The sequence below is a fragment of the Saimiri boliviensis genome, assembly GCF_048565385.1.
Source record: "Saimiri boliviensis isolate mSaiBol1 chromosome 19 unlocalized genomic scaffold, mSaiBol1.pri SUPER_19_unloc_1, whole genome shotgun sequence".
In the NCBI taxonomy this organism is placed as follows: Eukaryota; Metazoa; Chordata; class Mammalia; order Primates; family Cebidae; genus Saimiri; species Saimiri boliviensis.
Window position 1 is genome coordinate 2,401,486 of NW_027412502.1, and position 19,025 is coordinate 2,420,510.

General features: G+C 36.2%; 1 protein-coding gene and 1 long non-coding RNA gene across 3 annotated transcripts in view; both read left to right on the forward strand.

Annotated features, from left to right (window-relative positions):
• LOC141583209 (putative POTE ankyrin domain family member M) overlaps positions 1 to 6,785 on the forward strand; it is a 67,522-nt gene extending 60,737 nt beyond the window's left edge. The window contains exons 8-9 of the mRNA XM_074392531.1: positions 5,115 to 5,274; positions 6,405 to 6,785. Coding sequence (XP_074248632.1) covers positions 5,115 to 5,274; positions 6,405 to 6,785 — 541 coding nt within the window. The remainder of the gene's footprint in view (positions 1 to 5,114; positions 5,275 to 6,404) is intronic.
• LOC141583197 (uncharacterized) overlaps positions 1 to 19,025 on the forward strand; it is a 776,849-nt gene that overhangs the window by 643,676 nt on the left and 114,148 nt on the right. The window lies entirely within an intron of this gene.

Below are 19,025 nucleotides of genomic sequence, written 5' to 3' on the forward strand. Positions count from 1 at the left end.
CATAAAATTATTACAGTGTGAAAATATCTGGAAAATGACAATGACTATTAATTCTCTCTTAGATTTCTTAGATTGCTGTACTTCTTATAGACACTTTTTTTTTTTTTTTTTTTTTTTTTTTTTTTTTTTTTTTTTTTTTTTTTTGAGATGGAGTCTCGCTCTGTCACCCAGGCTGGAGTGCAGTGGCAGGATCTCGGCTCACTGCCTCTGCCTTTCAAGTTCAAGCAGTTCTCCTGCCACTGCTTCCCAAGTAGCTGGGGCTGCAGTCATGCACCACCACATTCAGCTAATTTTTTTGTATTTTTAGTAGAGACTGGGTTTCACCATGTTGGTCATGTTGGTCTTGAATTCCTGATCTGAAATAACCCACCCGCCTCGGCCTCCCAGTGTGCTGGAATTACAGGCATGAGCCATCACGCCCACCCTGAACACTTCTTCAGTATTATGTAGTAACACTGTGTGCATGTGTGTGTGTTGTGTATCTGTAAACATTAGAACTCATGGGTTAGTCTAGATAAAAATTGAGAACTTATATATCCGTCCCTCCATCGACTCTGTCACCCAAAAGAATCAGTTTACATTTTTCGGGAGAAGAAGAAACTTGGGTTTAGAGGCATGTTTCTTTTTAAATCTGGTGATTTTAGCATGATAATTATTTGACTTTTGGTATGCTACTCAACTTCTTTATATCTTACTATTCTCACAATAAGAAAAGGATAAATAATACCGTTGTAGAGTGTGTTTCAGAATTAAATAAGGTAATGTTTTTGGAGTTCATGGCACTCGATATGTGACCAATAAAAAGTAGCTATGGCTATCAATTTTATCATTAATCATTATCTTTATTATTATCATTATTTATTAAGTAACCACTATGAAGCAGGAGTTATAAGAGATATGAGAAAATAATAATGAATTATTTTCTTATATTAAGTTGTTCAGGCAGAAACCTCTGTTTTCTAACTAATAGCTGATAATAGATCTGAACTACAGAGTTCTTATGGATGACTCCCTTATAAGTAATGTTGAGTTTAGACTGCTATTTATATACAAAAATTTTAGAACAAATGCTGACAGGTGGTGATGTGTCCAGAATCAGCAGTCTTCTATTACTAGCTCTCAGCTTCACAAATTGACATCTTCACTAATTTGATCTATGCTCATAACCTTTTCCCCTTTAGTCCACAGAACAGTCTAAATGTTTGAACAAAGATTTCACACCAACCACTAAGTTTACGAGTGAACAAAGATATATTTTTTTTTCTTTTTTTTTATTTTAAATTAAAAAAAAATTTTTTTTTTATTGCATTTTAGGTTTTGGGGTACATGTGATGAACATGCAAGATTGTTGCATAGGTACACACTTGGCAGTGTGGTTTGCTGCCTTCCGTCCCCTCACCTGTATCTGTCATTTCTCCCCATGCTATCTCTTCCCACCTCCCCACCCCCCGCCCCTCCCCCATTTCCCCCAAGGGACCCCAGTGTGTATTTATCATACTTTGAATGAGAATACTTCTTATATTATGGAATTTTTAAAATGTTCTGTGCCTGGGGCCCAAGCAACGATTTCTAAATACCATTTGGCTTCTCAGTTCCATTGCAATGACATACTGTAAGCAGTTTTAAAATTTAATTAACTATACTTAGCTTCTTAGAAAGCATTTGTTTTCTGCTTTTATAATAACCTATCTGTTATGAAGTATGCCTTGTAGTTATCAAATGGCATCAACTCCCATAGTTAGTTCATTGGCACTCTCTGTCTGACTGCACAAAGCAATGTAAGAAATAAGAAGCCAAAGCAGAACACTAGAAAAAGCCAAAATATTATTACTCTAAAGGTTTCTCACCACAACTCTCAGGATGGAACATAATTAGATACAATAATAATAATAATATAAAGTTATAAATCCTTACATTCTCCAATTAGCTAATCAACTTAGAAGTTAATATGCACTATTTCCTTTCTTTTTGCAACTATAACAACACATCAGGAATAGGTAACTTTAACTAGATTAGTTTAACAAAAAAGAATGAGAGAAGAACCAATAGGTACAATAAGAAATGACAATGATGAAAATGCCACCAATCTCATAGAAATAAAAAAAGATCCTTAGGAACTATTATGAACACCTCTATGCAGACAAATTTTAAAAAATCTAGAGAAAATAGATAAATTTCTGGAAACATACAACATTCCAACATTGAATAAGGAAGAAAGTGAAAACTTGAAAAAGACAGTGACAAATTTTAAAATTGAATCAGTAATAGAAAAACTGCCAACTAAAAAAGTCCTGGACTCGATGGATTCACAGCTGGATTCTACCAGACGTTCAAGGAAAAACTGATATTAATCATATGGAAACTATTCCAAAAAAATGAGAAAGAGGGATTCCTCTCTAACTCATTCTAAGAAGCCAGCATCTACCTGATACCAAAATCTGGTAGAGATAAAACAAAATAGTAAATCTTCAGGTCAATATCCCTAAAAAACATAGCGGCAAAAACTCTCAAGGAAATATGAGCAAACTAAAGCCAGTAACATGTTAAAATGCTAATTTGTCATGATCATGTGGGCTTTATTCCCGGAATGTAAGGCTGGCTTGGCATATGCAAATCAATAAATGTCATTCACCACATAAACAGAATTAAAGGCAAAACCATATAACAGTCTCAATAGACACAGAAAAACTTTAGATAAAATCCAACATTACTTACTGATAAAATCCTTAACAGACATGGTATCAAACGGCCATACCTCAAAACAGTAAGAGCCACCTATGACAAATCCACAGGCAGCATCATACTGAACAGGCAAACAATGAGCCATTTTCCTTGAGGCCTGAAGCAATGCAAGAGTGTCCACTCTCACCACTCCTATTCAGCATAGTACTGAATGTCCTGGCCAGAGCAGTTGGTCAAGATAAATAAATAAAAGTCATCCAAACAGGAAGAACACAAGTCAAACTATCTCTCTTCACTGTGATATGATTCTATATCTATAAAATTCTAAAGACTCTGACAAAAGGTTCCTTGAAATATCAAATGATTTTAATAATATTTCAAGATACAAAATCAAGGCATAGAAATTAGTAACATTTCTGTACATCAATAACATGCAAGCTGAGAGTCAAATAAAAAATACAGCAGTCACATATACCGCATTCACAAATAAAATGAAATACCCAAGAATGTGGCTAACCAAGGAGGTGAAAGAGCTCTTGAAGGAGAACTACAATACAATCTTCAGATTCAATGTTATTTCTTATTAACCTACCAACATAGTTTCTCACCTAATTACAAAAAATATTCTAAAACTCATATGGAAGCAGAAAAGAGCCAGAATGGCCCAAAGAATCCTAAGCTAGAAGAGCAAAGCCGGAAGCATCATACTGCCCCACTTGAACATATACTACAAGGCCGAAGTGACCCAAACAACATGGTGGTGACACAAAAACAAACATGTAGACCAAAGGGACCAAATAGAGTACCCAGAAATAAAGCCACACACCTACAACCACCTGATCCAACCAATGGAGAAAAGACTCTCTGTTTAATAAATGATGCCGAAATAACTGGCTAGCCATAGGGAGAAGAAAGAAACTGGATACTCACATTTTACCATGTGCGGTAATTAACTCAAGAAGGATTAAAGATCTCTAACTATAAAAATCTTAGAAGAAAATCTGGGAAATACTCTTTCTGACATTGTCCTAGGCAAAGAACTCTTGGCAAATTCCCTCAAAGCAATTGAAATTTAAAAAATTAACAAGTAAGTAGTACCTAATTAAAGAACTTCTGCACAGCAAAAGACACCTGTCAACAAGTAAACAGATAATCCACACAATGAGAGAAGATACTCACAAATTATGCATCTGATAAAGGTCTGAGACCCAGAATCTGTAAGGAATTTAAATCAATAAGCAAACAAACAACAAGAACAAAGAGAAAAACAAAACAAAACAAACCCAATTCTATCAAAAAATGGACAAGGGATATGAACAGACACATCTCAAGATAAGTTATCTTTAAAATACTATGTTATGTATTTATCATAAACATTTATATTTGAATATCATATTCTCATTACTTGCTCTATTATATACTATTTAATTGTATGTAATATACATTATGTGGTGTGTGTGTACATGTACGTATATATATTACATATTCTGTATTGTCAACCTATGAAGTAGGGAAGGTAGGTGTTGTGTCTTGTTTATAAGTGAAGAAATAATAAAAAGGGAAATGACTTTTGTAAGGCTAGAAACTGTTGATCTAGGACTCAGTTACCACTGTAACTAGTTTAATGTTTTTTCCTATTATCTTGCAATTACTTAAGAAATTCTAACTAATTTAATCCTTCCTGAAAGAATACACAAATGAAAACTGTTACTTTAATGTAGATTTCTACAGAGCTCTCATACCTCAAACCTCACATCAGTCCTGTGAGGTAGATTATTGTCACTTTCCCCAGTTAGAGATGAGTAAAACATAGAGATTAAAGCAGCATTCAAAGTTAGGCTAACCACCTCCTCATATGTGTTGAAATCACTATCTATGAGCTGTGTGATCTTTTTCAAGTTACTTTATTACTCTGAGGCCTATTTTATTATTCGTAAAATTAATGAAGTAATAATACATGTTAACAGATGTCCATAGTAAATGAATATGTTTAATGTGCTTAGAAAATTATCTGGAACACAATTAGTTGTTTTAATAAAGATTTATTTTCCTGGCTTTTAAGTCAGTATCTCTCATGTATTCATTAATAGGAAACAGTAAAATAATATATGCATTTTTTCAAAAAATCAAAGGTATGTCAACTAACCTTATCTAGTCCTTTAGAGTAGCCTGTGCCCTGGAGGAAATAGCATGTCAACTCTGAATTCTGTCTATAATGAGTCCAGTTTTCAATACATAAAACTGACATAAATTAAGCCTGACACAGTTAAAATTAAAAACCAATGTGAGGCAACATTATATTGTAACTATCAACTTCTCTACTAACTAAGGAGATGTTTTAAATAATACGTTTACTGTTAATAAATACATTTGGGGTCTAAACCCGGGAGGATGTGGGGTTTCCAGTTCCAGAACTGAGCACCCGGTTGCAGAATCATCCCAGCGGACACTCTCCGCTCCCAGAAGCTGCAGCAGCCGGTGGGTTTGGAGCATCAGAGCCCCGGGCGTCCAGGGATGAGGACCACATGTCGGGGACTTTTCCCCCGGCGCCGGCAGTCAGGGTTCTTGGGTCTTTGCATCCTCCCAGGAACCGTAGGATCACCCGTGCCCGCCCTGTCCCAGGCCGAGGGGCCCGGACTGGGCCCTTTCCTCGTGAGCCCTGGGCCTCGGCACCTTGATGTCTTCCTCCCAAAGGGCGCCCTTCACTGCCGCTGTCTCTTAGTCTACCTGACTCCATTTAAGTGACAGTTCATCACACTCCAATTTTAGCAGGTATCGTCGTAAAGGCTGTGTCTCAGGGCACTTGGCTGTTTGAAAATATGAGCACACCATATTTCCCTTTATTTCTCATATTTATTTCATGAAGGCCAAGCCGTGCCTTCACGAGGCCGAGTGTGAAACCCTGGAAGACTGGGGCGGCCCGCTCAGACTCAGCTTGCACCTCTCTGCCTCGTCGGTCTTCTGATGCTTCTTGAAGTGCAGTTTTACTTTACCTTTTACAATGCTGAAATGTCTTACATTTGCTTTCTGTGATTTTCCTGTTCAGTAGGGTTATGGAGTGTGCATTTCAACCTAAGAGGGACAAACAGGTAAAGAAGGTTTTCACTGAACGTGTCTGGATGGATTTTCAGGTTCACCTCGCAGAAGACCGCCAACAGGCAGAGTCTCTTTTTGCTTGAAGATGTTAAAATCACTCTCTCTCAATCTCTTTCTCTATCTCTTTCTTTCTCTCTCTTCTCTCCTCTCTTTCTCCCCACATCCAAAATAAACTTAGCTACTCGGGAGGCTGAGGCAGGAGAAGTACTTGAACCCAGGAGGCAGAAGTCGCAGTGAGCCCAGATCGTGCCACTGCACTCCAGCCTGGGCGACAGAGTGAGAGTGTCTCAGTGCCAGATATAGACGACGGGGAGGAAGGCAGCAAATCACACTGCCACGTGTGTACCTATGCAACAATCTTGCACATTCTTCACGTGTACCCCAAAACCTAAAATGCAATAAAAATAAATAAATAAATAAATAAAATAAAAAATAAACAACAACAACAACAAAAGTTTGGAGAAGAAGGTGCCATTTTTCCTAGTCGCTTTTCTTACTGCAATGGTGACCGCATTTCCTTCACACCTGCAGTCCAAGAGCTTCCACCCGGGGGAATGTGCAGACCTCTTGGTCAATGATGCCAGGCCACAGTGCCGGCCTCCTTCTGCTTTTGGCCTACAATGCAGTCAGGGACAAGACTGGACCTCACCAGATACTGGTCGGATGTTACCCTCCCCAGAGACTGGAGGGCCGCGCTCCCAGAGGCCTACTTCATAACAGCCTTCAGTCAGGAAATTCCGTGGCATTCCACCCCTCTGCCGCCCCATTTCCATATTCTGTCTCCTCCCTTGCCCATTCTGAGAGAATTTACCACCTTTCTGGACCCTTTGGAGTCCCACGTGGACAAGACAAACGGGGCATTGCCTTTTCCTGCAGGGGCGGGAAGAGCAGTCACAGCGGGGGAAACTGGACTCACCGCGCTCACCCCCACATACTGGTGCCCTGCTGGGTCCGGCAAACTCAAACAAGCACTCTCTGAAGCTTCTCTGGAAAGGGAAGGACTGTGAGGTTTCTGATGCGGCAAGAGGAGCCAAAGGGAGAGGACCCAGGCCTTCCCTTGGCTCTAGAGAAGGAACCCAGAAGAGGGGCAGATCCAAAGGAAAAACGCGAAGGCGGCCCTGCCCCACGACCTGAGCCGGCTAAGGGTCGCACGCTACATTGCGTTGATCAGAACAGTTGTTTGCTCATATTAAGAAATCCTGGAAGAGGCATTGTGTAAGCAATCTGAGCGTTTTATTCATGAATGGGTATTGGATGTCACCAATGCTTTTCTTCCGTAAGCGGTGTAATCATGTTCCTTTCCTTTTTAGTTTGTTAAATGTTGGACAACACTGATGAATTTTGGAATGTTGAACCAAACGTGCACACTTGGAGTAAATTGTGCTTTGTGATGGTGAAAAAAAAAAAAAAAACTTTATTTGTTAGAATTTAGGAAGAACTGATTTTTTTTTTTTTTTTTTTTGAGACGGAGTTTCGCTCTTGTTACCCAGGCTGGAGTGCAATGGCGCGATCTCGGCTCACCGCAACCTCCGCCTCCTGGGTTCAGGCAATTCTCCTGCCTCAGCCTCCTGAGTAGCTGGGATTACAGGCACGTGCCACCATGCCCAGCTAATTTTTTTGTATTTTTAGTAGAGACGGGGTTTCACCATGTTGACCAGGATGGTCTCGATCTCTCGACCTTGTGATCCACCCGCCTCGGCCTCCCAAAGTGCTGGGATTACAGGCTTGAGCCACCGCGCCCGGCACAGAACTTATTTTTTAAAAGGTAAAATTCATACATTTATTTATCTTTGCATAAAAAGACACACCCAAACTTAGATATTAGAAACAGTACTTTATCATTATGTCTCATACTTCCGTGGTTTACCAGGCTTAGCAGGCTGATTCCATCTTGGAGTCCTTTATGCACTGCAGTTATATGGTAGTTAGGTCTGGAATCACCTAAAGCCTACTTAACTCACATGTCTTGTTTCAATTGGGATGTCTGGAAGTATTGAGGGCTAATTGATCATCTTCCGGCTCTCACTCTTGCTGTGTGTGTGTGTGTGTGTGTGTGTGCACGCGCGCGTGTCAGTGTGTCTGTGTATCTCTTCATGTAGTGTATCCCCGTGGCTATTTGAGCTTACTCATAACAGGGTGATCAGGGTAGGCTGGGCTACAGACATAGCAGGTGACTGGTGACGTCCCTTAAGGCAAGCTTTCCAAAAAAAGAAATGAAAAAAGCTGCCAGTATCTTAAACTCTGGAATCGAAAACAGATATGTAATCATCTAATTGAGATCAGTGGGAGAAAGATCAAAGGGTTTGGGGCCATCTGTAATCTGGCATAGCCATCTAAAAACATGTATTTCATAGACTTTCTATCATTTCTGTGCATGTATATTTTATATTAATAAAATAGTCTAAAAAGTAGGTTACTTAATAGAGAAAATATTTTCCAAATATTTAGCATTTAATGATTCTCTAGTATTTTGTTAATGTATATTTAAGAACTATCTCTTTGTTACTAATGTTGTACATTCTAATTGTCTATCGTTCCTCACTCTTTGAATCAACAGCATAGTGAACATTCTTTTAGTTTAAACATTTAAAAATTTCAAAGTAATTTTCATAAGAACTATCCTAAGAATCAAAATTACCGACTCAAATTCAATAACCATGCAAGTCTTTTAAAGCAACCATGCAAGTCTTTTAATGTGTGCAAAGAAATGTTTAAATGTGAATATTAAATCATAAATTCCAGAAGGCATATTTTTCCTATCTAAATCAAAGGATTTCAGTAAAACCATCTCACTGACACTGCAAAGAAATTTTTTCAGAACACCTTCATAGAACACTTTGCAGAGACAGAATATTTAACATGTTCACAATCAAGCAATGTTAATGCTCAGAATCTTTTACCATTTTATGTTATGTCAGGACTTATATAATGGTTATAATAATAAAATAACTGAAGAAGAAATCCAAGTATTTTAGGTAGAATATTTCCATATTTCAAACAAGAAAATTCTGGACAATAAAAAATAAAAATACAAAGATTCTCTACAGAAGAATATGAGTTGAGATGTACACATACAAAAGTAATCAATAAATTATTAAATTCATAGTTCTGAAGAAGGCCAGAATGAGCAAAAGTGGAGCTGGAGAATTCCATTCTGCAAACATCCTAGCTCCTCATTGTGAGTGCACACTCCTACCCCAAATTAGAGTCATATGAAGACATAATAGTAGCTATAATTAAAAGTGATAATCAGTTTACTTTTGGTCAATCTTTTAGGACACTGTTATATCCCTCAAAGTCATCTTCTGAATAGAATGGCATGAGAATATTTTGAGGAATTTTGAGAAATGAGATTTAGCTTTCTAACTTTGGAAACTGCAATAACTGATATATTTCAGTTATTTGAATATATAAACTGAAAATCTTGAGTACATCAAGAGACATACTGGTTGTACCAAATGGGCACTTGAGCCTCAATCTACAGAGACCAGCCTTTATATCATTATTTATCTCACATGTGGGGCAATTCTACAAGCACTAGCAAAGAATGCCAGGTCATAAGTTTTTAAGTGTCACTTTTAGGTGTGTGTGTGTGTGTGTGTGTGTGTGTGTGTGTGTGTGTCTTTACATATGCATTAAAAGTTCAAAGTAGAGCTATTTCTAGTCTAATAGAAAGCATAAAGTTATGCATAAATGCTTATATAAAATACTTATCAAGCCATATTTGCTTATATTGTGAGTTCTATCTTTCTTAAGTGGTATCTCATATTTTTATAAATATTTTAATTAAAAGAACCAATCCACATCTTGATAAAGAGAGGAATCATTAACAGATTTTACAAGAAATAGCCTAATTATTTACAGGCTAACTTATGACATAGAGAATGGGTTGGGTAACAAGATTTATAGAATGATACAGATCTGAGATTATTTCTATTTAGATTTGCAATTTTTTACTTGTAAGAAATTTAGTTAATTATCTACAAAAAAGAAAATATATGGCATCTTTTACACTGAATATAACTTTTCCATGTAAAATATTATTAAAATTAGGCTGGTCACAGTGGCTCATGTGTGTAATCCCAGAACTTTGGGAAGCTGAGGCAGGGGATCACATGAGGTCAAGAGTTCAAGACCAGCCTGGACAACATCATGAAGCACTGTACTTACTAAAAAAATACAAAAGTAACCAGGTGTTGTGGTGGGCACCTGTAATTCAAGCTACTTGAAAGGCTGAGGCAGGAGAATTGCCTGAACCTGGGAGGTGAAGGTTGCACTGAACTGAGATCACGCCATTATACTCCAGCCTGGGCTACAAGAGCAAAACTTCACCTCAAAGAAAGGAAAGTATTAAAATTAATTAACACTAAATACATTTCTCAAAAGTCTTGTTTTCTACTTTGTTTTTAATTTTGATTCTTTCACGTTCTGCATTAAGTTATTCAAAGTCAATAATCAAGAAAGGCCAGAATGGAATGCTAAACTTCAGTAAGTAGCAATTTTTAATGTTATTTTGTAGATTGTCTTGCAGAGACTAGACACTGTAGTTCTTTTCTACTTTTGTCTAATTATTAGTTTCCTAATTAGGATTAAATAAAACAAATAGTAGCCAGAGATATTTTTTTCAGTGTTCACTTGACACAGATTTAAAGTTCCTTTAATCATACAATGACTTTGTTGGTTTTTTAAGGATTCATTACATAAAACTTAAGACAACTGAATCCTGCAGACAAAACAACTAATGAGTAACTTGAAAAAGATTTCCATTGGCTGGATTAATCTGTATTACTTAGAATCAAGTCAGTTCTTTGTTCATGTGGATATTGAAAATAATAAAGCAACATTCAAATTCATATTTTATTTAGTTTTAAGTAATGCCTAATTTTATCTTGACACCCTCTGGCAAAACGAGCCATTTGAATATGCAAAACAAAATCAAACAACAAATAAATAAATAATAGATAAAGTTAAAAGTACGTTGAAACTTCCAGCTTTAGACTTCAAGCCATTTTAATTCATTTATGGATTAACAATAAAAGGGAAAACACTGAATAAGATTCTTCATCTTTTGTAGTAAGGCAAATATATTTAAAAAACATGTCATCCATGCATTAGCAACTGGAAAAGAGAATAGATTGTTTTTCCTATTTCATCCACCAAAATATTTTGGTATAAAATATATATTGAATTTCTAAAATAAAAATTTGAAAGTAGACTTAAAACATAATTTTACCTGGTTGAGGGTATGTGAACTCTTTCAAGATAACTTGGGAATAAAATTTTCAATACTTAATTATTTATCCAGATAAAACCAACCAGCATTTTAAACAATTTATTTCTGTACACTGAGTTTTATTCCCTTGGCAGTGTGGGTAATAACAGATGCTTATATTTACACATTTGAAAAAAACACTTTTTAGCCTTACATCTTTAATAAGTAGATGAAGCAATACGAAGTGTTAATATCATGCCATGCACCAAACCAACTTCTGTGACATAACTCCACTCCAGCCCTCCATTTACAATGTATTTGAGGTTTTAAAATCTCAGTTTATTCACATGTAAGTGGATTTCTGTGAGAATGAAATGAAATAATAAGGGTGTAATATCAGTCAAACCAAATGGCACATACAAGCCTCATATAATAAGTTTTCAGTAAATGTTGCTTTTAAAAAAAAAATATTTCTCTATTGTAACTCATTTAGTCAACATATGAGAAAAATAAATATCACAACTTCATCCACCACTCCAAAAATGATTATATTCATAGTCAACTCTGTCTCTATTTTCTCTATTCTTAGGTAAGGTCATAACACCAAATAGCTACCTTTACTTCTAGAGTAATTGATCAAATAAGTAATGCCCATTGAAATCATAAAACATGAAAGGAACATAGATACAAATAAGGTAAACATGCTTTAGAATTTGTATTATAATTTGTATTAGTGTTAGGTTAACACTAGCTCCTGTAACAGTTAACACCAAAATATCAAGAGATTAATATAATTTTATTTCTTTTTTACGAAATTCTAATGGGTGGTGGGAAGAGGTTTGTGCTCTGCTTGATATGTCATTCTTTATGGATTCCTTGACTCATCAGATGAAGACTGTGCTTCTTCTTTAAGTTTGTTTTTCAGTATCTCCCTGAGAGTCATCCTCAATTCACCAGCAAGGAAAAACTACAAAGACAGTATAGAGTATGAGATGTGTCAAGTTGTGTTATAATGGACCTGAAAAAGGCTTACATCACTTATCTCCATATGTCAGTGGCCAAGGCTTACTCTTTTGGTCATAACTAATTGCAAGGGATACTGGTGTAACCGAATTCTGGGGAGCAGGGGAAGCTCAGGTACCAATGTTCTTTTCAAGACCCTTGGTACCTCACTCACCCAAGAATGGGAGAGGGGACCACGCTGGGCACGGTGAGTGATTAAGTAAATATCGGACCCGAAAGAGTTTTGCAGAAGGTGATTTATTTAGGCAGATAAATAGAAAAAGGAGAAAGAGAAAGAGCTTCCATGAGGTCATGGAAGGGGATCCAGATATGGAGTCCAAAGAGGTGTTAAAGAAGGCGACGTTTAACCAGGGAGGAATTCCTGCCCTCTTTAAGTTTTCTGGGCCTATGAAGAAAGTTCCTTTAAACTTCACTGGAGTGATTGCTTTTTGATTTTTCCTGTGTATGCCAAAGTTTAAACAAAGACCTTCAGTCCCCGGATGGAGACGTGGGGGCAATAATGGCACCGGGAAGTCATATGGAACCAAAAGAGAGCCTGCATAGCCAAGTCAATTCTAAGCAAAAAGAACAAAGCAGGAGGCATCACACTACCAGACTTCAAACTATACTAAAAGGCTACAGTAATCAAAACAGCATGGTGCTGGTACCAAAACAGAGATGTAGACCAATGGAACAGAACAGAAGCCTCGGAGGAAACACAACATATCTACAACTATCCGATATTTGACAACCTGAAAAAAAAAACAAGCAATGGGGAAAGGATTCCCTGTTTAATATGTGGTGTTGGGAAAACTGGCTAGCCATGTGCAGAAAGCAGAAACTGGACCCCTTCCTGACACCCTACACTAAAATTAACTCCGGATGAATTAAAGACTTAAACATAAGACCTAACACCATAAAAACCCCAGAAGAAAATCTAGGCAAAACCATTCAGGACATAGGCGTAGGCAAGGACTTCATGACCAAAACACCAAAAGCATTGTCAACAAAAGCCAAAATAGACAAATAGGACCTAATCAAACTCCACAGCTTCTGCATGGCAAAAGAAACAGTCGCTAGAGTGAATTGGCAACCAACAGAATGGGAAAAAATTTTGCAGTCTACCCATCTGACAAGGGGCTGATATCCAGAATTTGCAAAGAACTGAAACAGATCTACAAGAATAAAACAAGCCCATTCAAAAGTGGGTGAAGGATATGAACAGACACTTTACAAAAGAAGACATACAGGAGGCCAACAAATATATGAAAAAATGCTCATCATCACTGGTCATTAGAGAAATGCAAATCAAAACTACATTGAGATACCATCTCCTGCCAGTTCGAATGGCTATCATTAAAAAATCTGGAGACAACAGAAGCTGGAGAGGATGTGGAGAAATAGGAACACTTTTACACTGTTGGTGGGAGTGTAAATTAGTTCAGCAATTGTGGAAGACATTGTGGTGATTCCTCAATGACCTAAAAATAGAAATCCCATTTGACTCTGAAATCCCATTACTGGGTATATATCCAAAGGATTATAAATCGTTCTACTATAAGGGCACGTGCACACGAATGTTCATTGCAGCACTGTTTACAATAGCAAAGACCTGGAACCAACCCAAATGCCCATTGATGATAGACTGGACAGGGAAAATGTGGTACATATACACCATGGAATATTATGCAGCCATAAAAAATTATGAGTTCGTGTCCTTTGTAGGGACATGGATGAACCTGGAAACCATCATTCTCAGCAAACTGACACAAGAGCAGAAAATCAAACACCACATGTTCTCACTCATAGGCGGGTGTTGAACAATGAGGATACATGGACACGGGCAGGGGAGCACTACACACTGGGGTCTGTTGGGGGGAAATGGGGGAGAGACGAGGGATGGGGAGGTGGAGAGAGATAGAAATTACAGATATAGTTGAGGGGGAGGAAGGCAGCAAATCACACTGCCATGTGTGTAGCTATGCAACAATCTTGCATGTTCTTCACATGTACCCCAAAACCTAAAATGCAATAAAAAAATTTAAAAAAAAAGAAAGAAAGAAACTACCCCCACATTTCAGCCCCAGGAAAAGAATACACTCCCTCACTAGGACCAAAAGGAAACTTGTTTCTGGACCTCCTAATTTACCTGTTCCTAAAAAAGTCATAATTGAATACATAGTCAACATATAGTCTTTTTATGTAGTTATGTGTATAATATACTATTTAAACATTTTATATCCATATATTTGTTACAAAATAAAGAGCTTTTGTCAGTGCCTATTGAGCATCACAGTGAATATGCAGTATTAAATTATAGCTGGTATCATAGGCACACGCTATCATGCCCAGCTAAATTTTGTATTTTTAGTAGAAATGGAGTTTCACCATGTTGGCCAAGATAGTCTTGATCTCCTGACCTCCTGATCTGCCCTCATCAGCCTCCTAAAGTGCTGGATTTACAGGCGTGAGCCACTGTGCCCGGCCTGCAGTATTGAAGCTTAAACCAGTATTTTGTTTAAACAAATGCATAACCTAGATTGTGACATATGTATATAAAATGTTGGGAATCCAATTCATATCATTTATAATCTGTGTTATATAAATGCAATACTTCCCATTATTAATGATAGTTTCTGGTGTGCATGAGGGGAAATAAAAACATTATACATAAAATAGTAATTTTGCCAGGCCTTAATCCAACTGTAAGCACATTTAAAAAGATTCTTAGGTTTGAGATATTTATTTAATAAACAAAAGGAATACTTATATGTTAATTAAGACAAAAGTTTAATATTAAAAAATGAAGCTTTACTTCATATACATTATCTGATATATTTAAATATTTTACTCATCCACTTAAAATTTATTGTGCAAAGGTTGCTACAATTTTTTCAGATAAAATATTTTTGAGTTCAAAAAGATGTGTTTGAACATACAAAATAAAATTTATGTTTGCTGTGTGCCAATATTCTCCATTAAATTTTGGATTAAACAATTGACTTGAGATCTTACATTAGTTAACATTACAATTCCCACAATTTGAGATTTAAGAAACTATAAGAAATTTAATAAGGAGACAAAATATGATTTATGGCTTATAAAGAGTTAAGAAATTTGATAGAAATTTGCATACAATAGAGAAAATATTATCTTATTCTATTAAACATTCTAGGTTCTTTGAGGAGTTTAGATGATATTTCATACATGCTCAATTTTTATAAAGTATATATTATCTGTCATTCAGATAATCTACAAATCAAGTGCAGATGAATACAAGAAATTTCTTTGCTATATATGATTCATTTTGAAGTTGTATATACAATTAATTCATAAAGTTTTAAATTTAAAATTAGAGACTAAACTAGATGCATCTGAAGTCCTACAGTCCACTCATTTAAAACACACTTCCATTGAAATTGGAAACCCAGAACTTCGTATTTAAATGAAAATCATAGCTTAGGGAAGAGATACACACACCACACACACACACACACACACACACACACACAGAGTGGGGTGGAGAGAGAGAGAGAAAATATACTATTGGAGAAAATAGGCATCTCATCTCCACTGCCATCATAAAGATCTTCATAAAACTTGATGACAATAATCATTTTTTTTCATTTCTTAACTTTCAAATATATCCGATAGTTGATAAGGAGTTCTAGTTTTGCATGCTAAAAATTATGTATTATTTTAAAATATAGTATTTTTGGCATTCTTGAGAACAGAAGCTATTGTAAATAGATGTTAGTCTCAATACAGTCAACCTATGTAGTTATTCAGACTACAAACATTCATTTTACCATACAAGCAGGAATCTCCTCAGATGGAGAAGTGAAAGAATTACAAAACTGTGTAAAAATAAGAGTCTGTGGTTTTATTACTACAAAGAAAAATATGTCAAGAACCATTGAATTGTGGGAATGTTCGTAATAAAATATCACTTACAAAATTATATTGCACTATCTTCCTTACCCATTGTATTCATTCTCTTTCCAACTCCCCCATCACCTTTTCACATCCTTGATGAAGTCATAATTTGTAGTTGGCAAAATGTTTTTTTAAAGTATCCATTTATTATATAGAGAATAAACCAGTGGTAAAACTTTAATGATATTTTCATTGTTGTTGCTGGAAAGGGTGGTTATATCTGAAATCACAGGAATTGTTTTGTTTTAAGTTTTCTTGAAGCTGATAAGAATTTATTAGTTATTTTAAGTTCTAAATATTATTTGTAATACCATAACACTGCTTAAAATTTATTAAGTAATATTTCAGACATCACATAAATTTTTCATAAAGATAAAATGTTGAATGGAAAATGATGAATATTTACCCCAAAGCCAGTTCAGGATTCAGGGATATCAGTTAATAACAAAAATGTAGTTTTATGAAAATTGAAATATTTCCCTGAGATTGGAATATCTTATCTCAATAATTAGCTTAATATGCTCAAAAAACAAGAATATTCTGATATACATAAAATAGTTGCTGGTTATGAGTGTTAATAAATAGCATTTTAAATAATTATAGATTTCACAGCTTTCCTAAGAGGTTAGTTTCCCTTATCCTTGAGTTATTAGTTTACCAAGTTTTCTCCATTAACAATATCTTAGTTTTCTTATTTAAAAAATTCATAAATTTTGTATAATTTATTATCATGAATAAAAATCATTTTATGTAATAATACTGTAGGCTAGGGATAGCATAAAGTATTATTTCCTTGTTTTTTGAGATCAATAAGAGATAATTAAATTTTATATCAAGTAAACAAGAATGCATTTCATGAATTCCTAAAAACATCAAACGTTTATGAAGAACACTTAGTAACTTATTTAAGAACCCAATCGAGTATAAGGATAACACAATAAAAATATGAATTAATTAAAACATATTTTCCCTATAATATTTGCCTTAATATCATATTAGTGACTGACTTCAATTCATAGAGGAACAATTATTGTACATACTCTTTATGAATTTCTGATGATTTGAAATTCATTTGTGTTAGCTTCCAGATAGAAGAAGGCTGTGTAAAATGTACACTTAAATAAGAAACAAAGAAAAAACAATGAACTCACTAATGTTTCTCTCATATGGAAAATATTTGTGATATTCCTCCTTTTGTTTTTATCTTAGAAATCAGCTTATTTTTCTCTCTTGCAACTTCTCTAACAATGAAACTGAATCATGGAGCTTTAGTTAATTACCTCACATATGTAGGCTCTCCCTTTCTAGACCTTGTTTGTACTTCCTAGAAACAAGGGATGTGAGACATTAGAAGCCAAATAAAATGAGAAGAAAGCCAATATGAGGAGACTTGAGAGTATTTCCTGGTGAAATCATGGGAACCTACATCAACACAGTATAACTGTGGCATTATAAAAAGGCAAGCAGGGCACATTTAGGCAGACATTAATTAAGAGATTCTGGCTCTTCATCTTTTCTCAAGTCTTGTGTGAAACATAAGGAATCTAGTTCCTCAGAAGAAAGGCAGGACATAGCTGGGATATGGGAGAGAGAGAGTTGATCTTCATATGATAGTGAAGTTAGAAATGAGAAGACTTGGAGTCAGAATCTGTGGAGGGTACAACTTAATTAGGAACTATGTATCAATAGAAGACTTACCTAGAAAAATGGTATTTGCAGAACCAGGGAGAAGCAGAGGGGACAAATTGGAAGCTGTGCCCTGACTGCATCCAGATAAAAGGCCACAAATTACAATGGCTGCAAACAGTTTATTTATTTATTTATTTATTTATTTATTTATTTTTTATTGCATTTTAGGTTTGGGGGTACATGTGATGAACATGCAAGATTGTTGCATAGGTACACACATGGCAGTGTGGTTTGCTGCCTTCCGTCCCCTCACCTGTATCTGTCATTTCTCCCCATGCTATCTCTTCCCACCTCCCCACCCACCCGCCCCTCCCCCATTTCCCCCCAACAGACCCCAGTGTGTAGTGCTCCCCTCCCCGTGTCCATGTGTTCTCATTGTTCAACACCCGCCTATGAGTGAGAATATACGGTGTTTGATTTTCTGCTCTTGTGTCAGTTTGCTGAGAATGATGGTTTCCAGGTTCATCCATGTCCCTACAAAGAACGTGAACTCATCGTTTTTGATGGCTGCGTAATATTCCATGGTGTATATGTACCACATTTTCCCTATCCAGTCTATCATCGTTGGGCATTTGGGTTGGTTCCAGGTCTTTGCTATTGTAAACAGTGCTGCAATGAACATTCGTGTGCACGTGTCCTTGTAGTAGAATGATTTATAATCCTTTGGATATATACCCAGTAATGGGATTGCTGGGTCAAATGGGATTTCTATTTTTAGGTCCTTGAGGAATCGCCACACTGTCTTCCACAATGGTTGAATTAATTTACATTCCCACCAACAGTGTAAAACGATCCTAAATATATACGCACCCAATACAGGAGCACCCAGATACATAAGGCAAGTTCTTAATGACTTACAAAGAGACTTAGACTCCCACACGATAATAGTGGGAGACTTTAACACCCCATTGTCAATATTAGACAGATCAACCAGACAGAAAATCAACAAGGATATCCAGGACCTGAATACAGACCTGGAACAAGCAAACCTAATAGACATTTACAGAACTCTCCACCCCAAATCCACAGAATATACATTCTTCTCAGCACCACATCACACCTACTCTAAAACTGACCACATAATTGGCAATAAATCACTCCTCAGCAAATGCAAAAGAACAGAAATCATAACAAACAGTCTCTCAGACCACAGTGCAATCGAGTTCGAACTCAGAATGCAGAAACTAACTCAGAACCGCACAGCTTCATGGAAACTGAACAACTTGCTCTTGAATGTTGACTGGATAAACAATGAAATGAAGGCAGAAATAAAGATGTTCTTCAAAACCAATGAGAACGAAGACACAACATACCAGAATCTCTGGGACACATTTAAAGCAGTCTCTAGAGGAAAATATATAGCAATGAGTGCCCACATGAGAAGAAAGGAGAGATCTAAAATTGACAC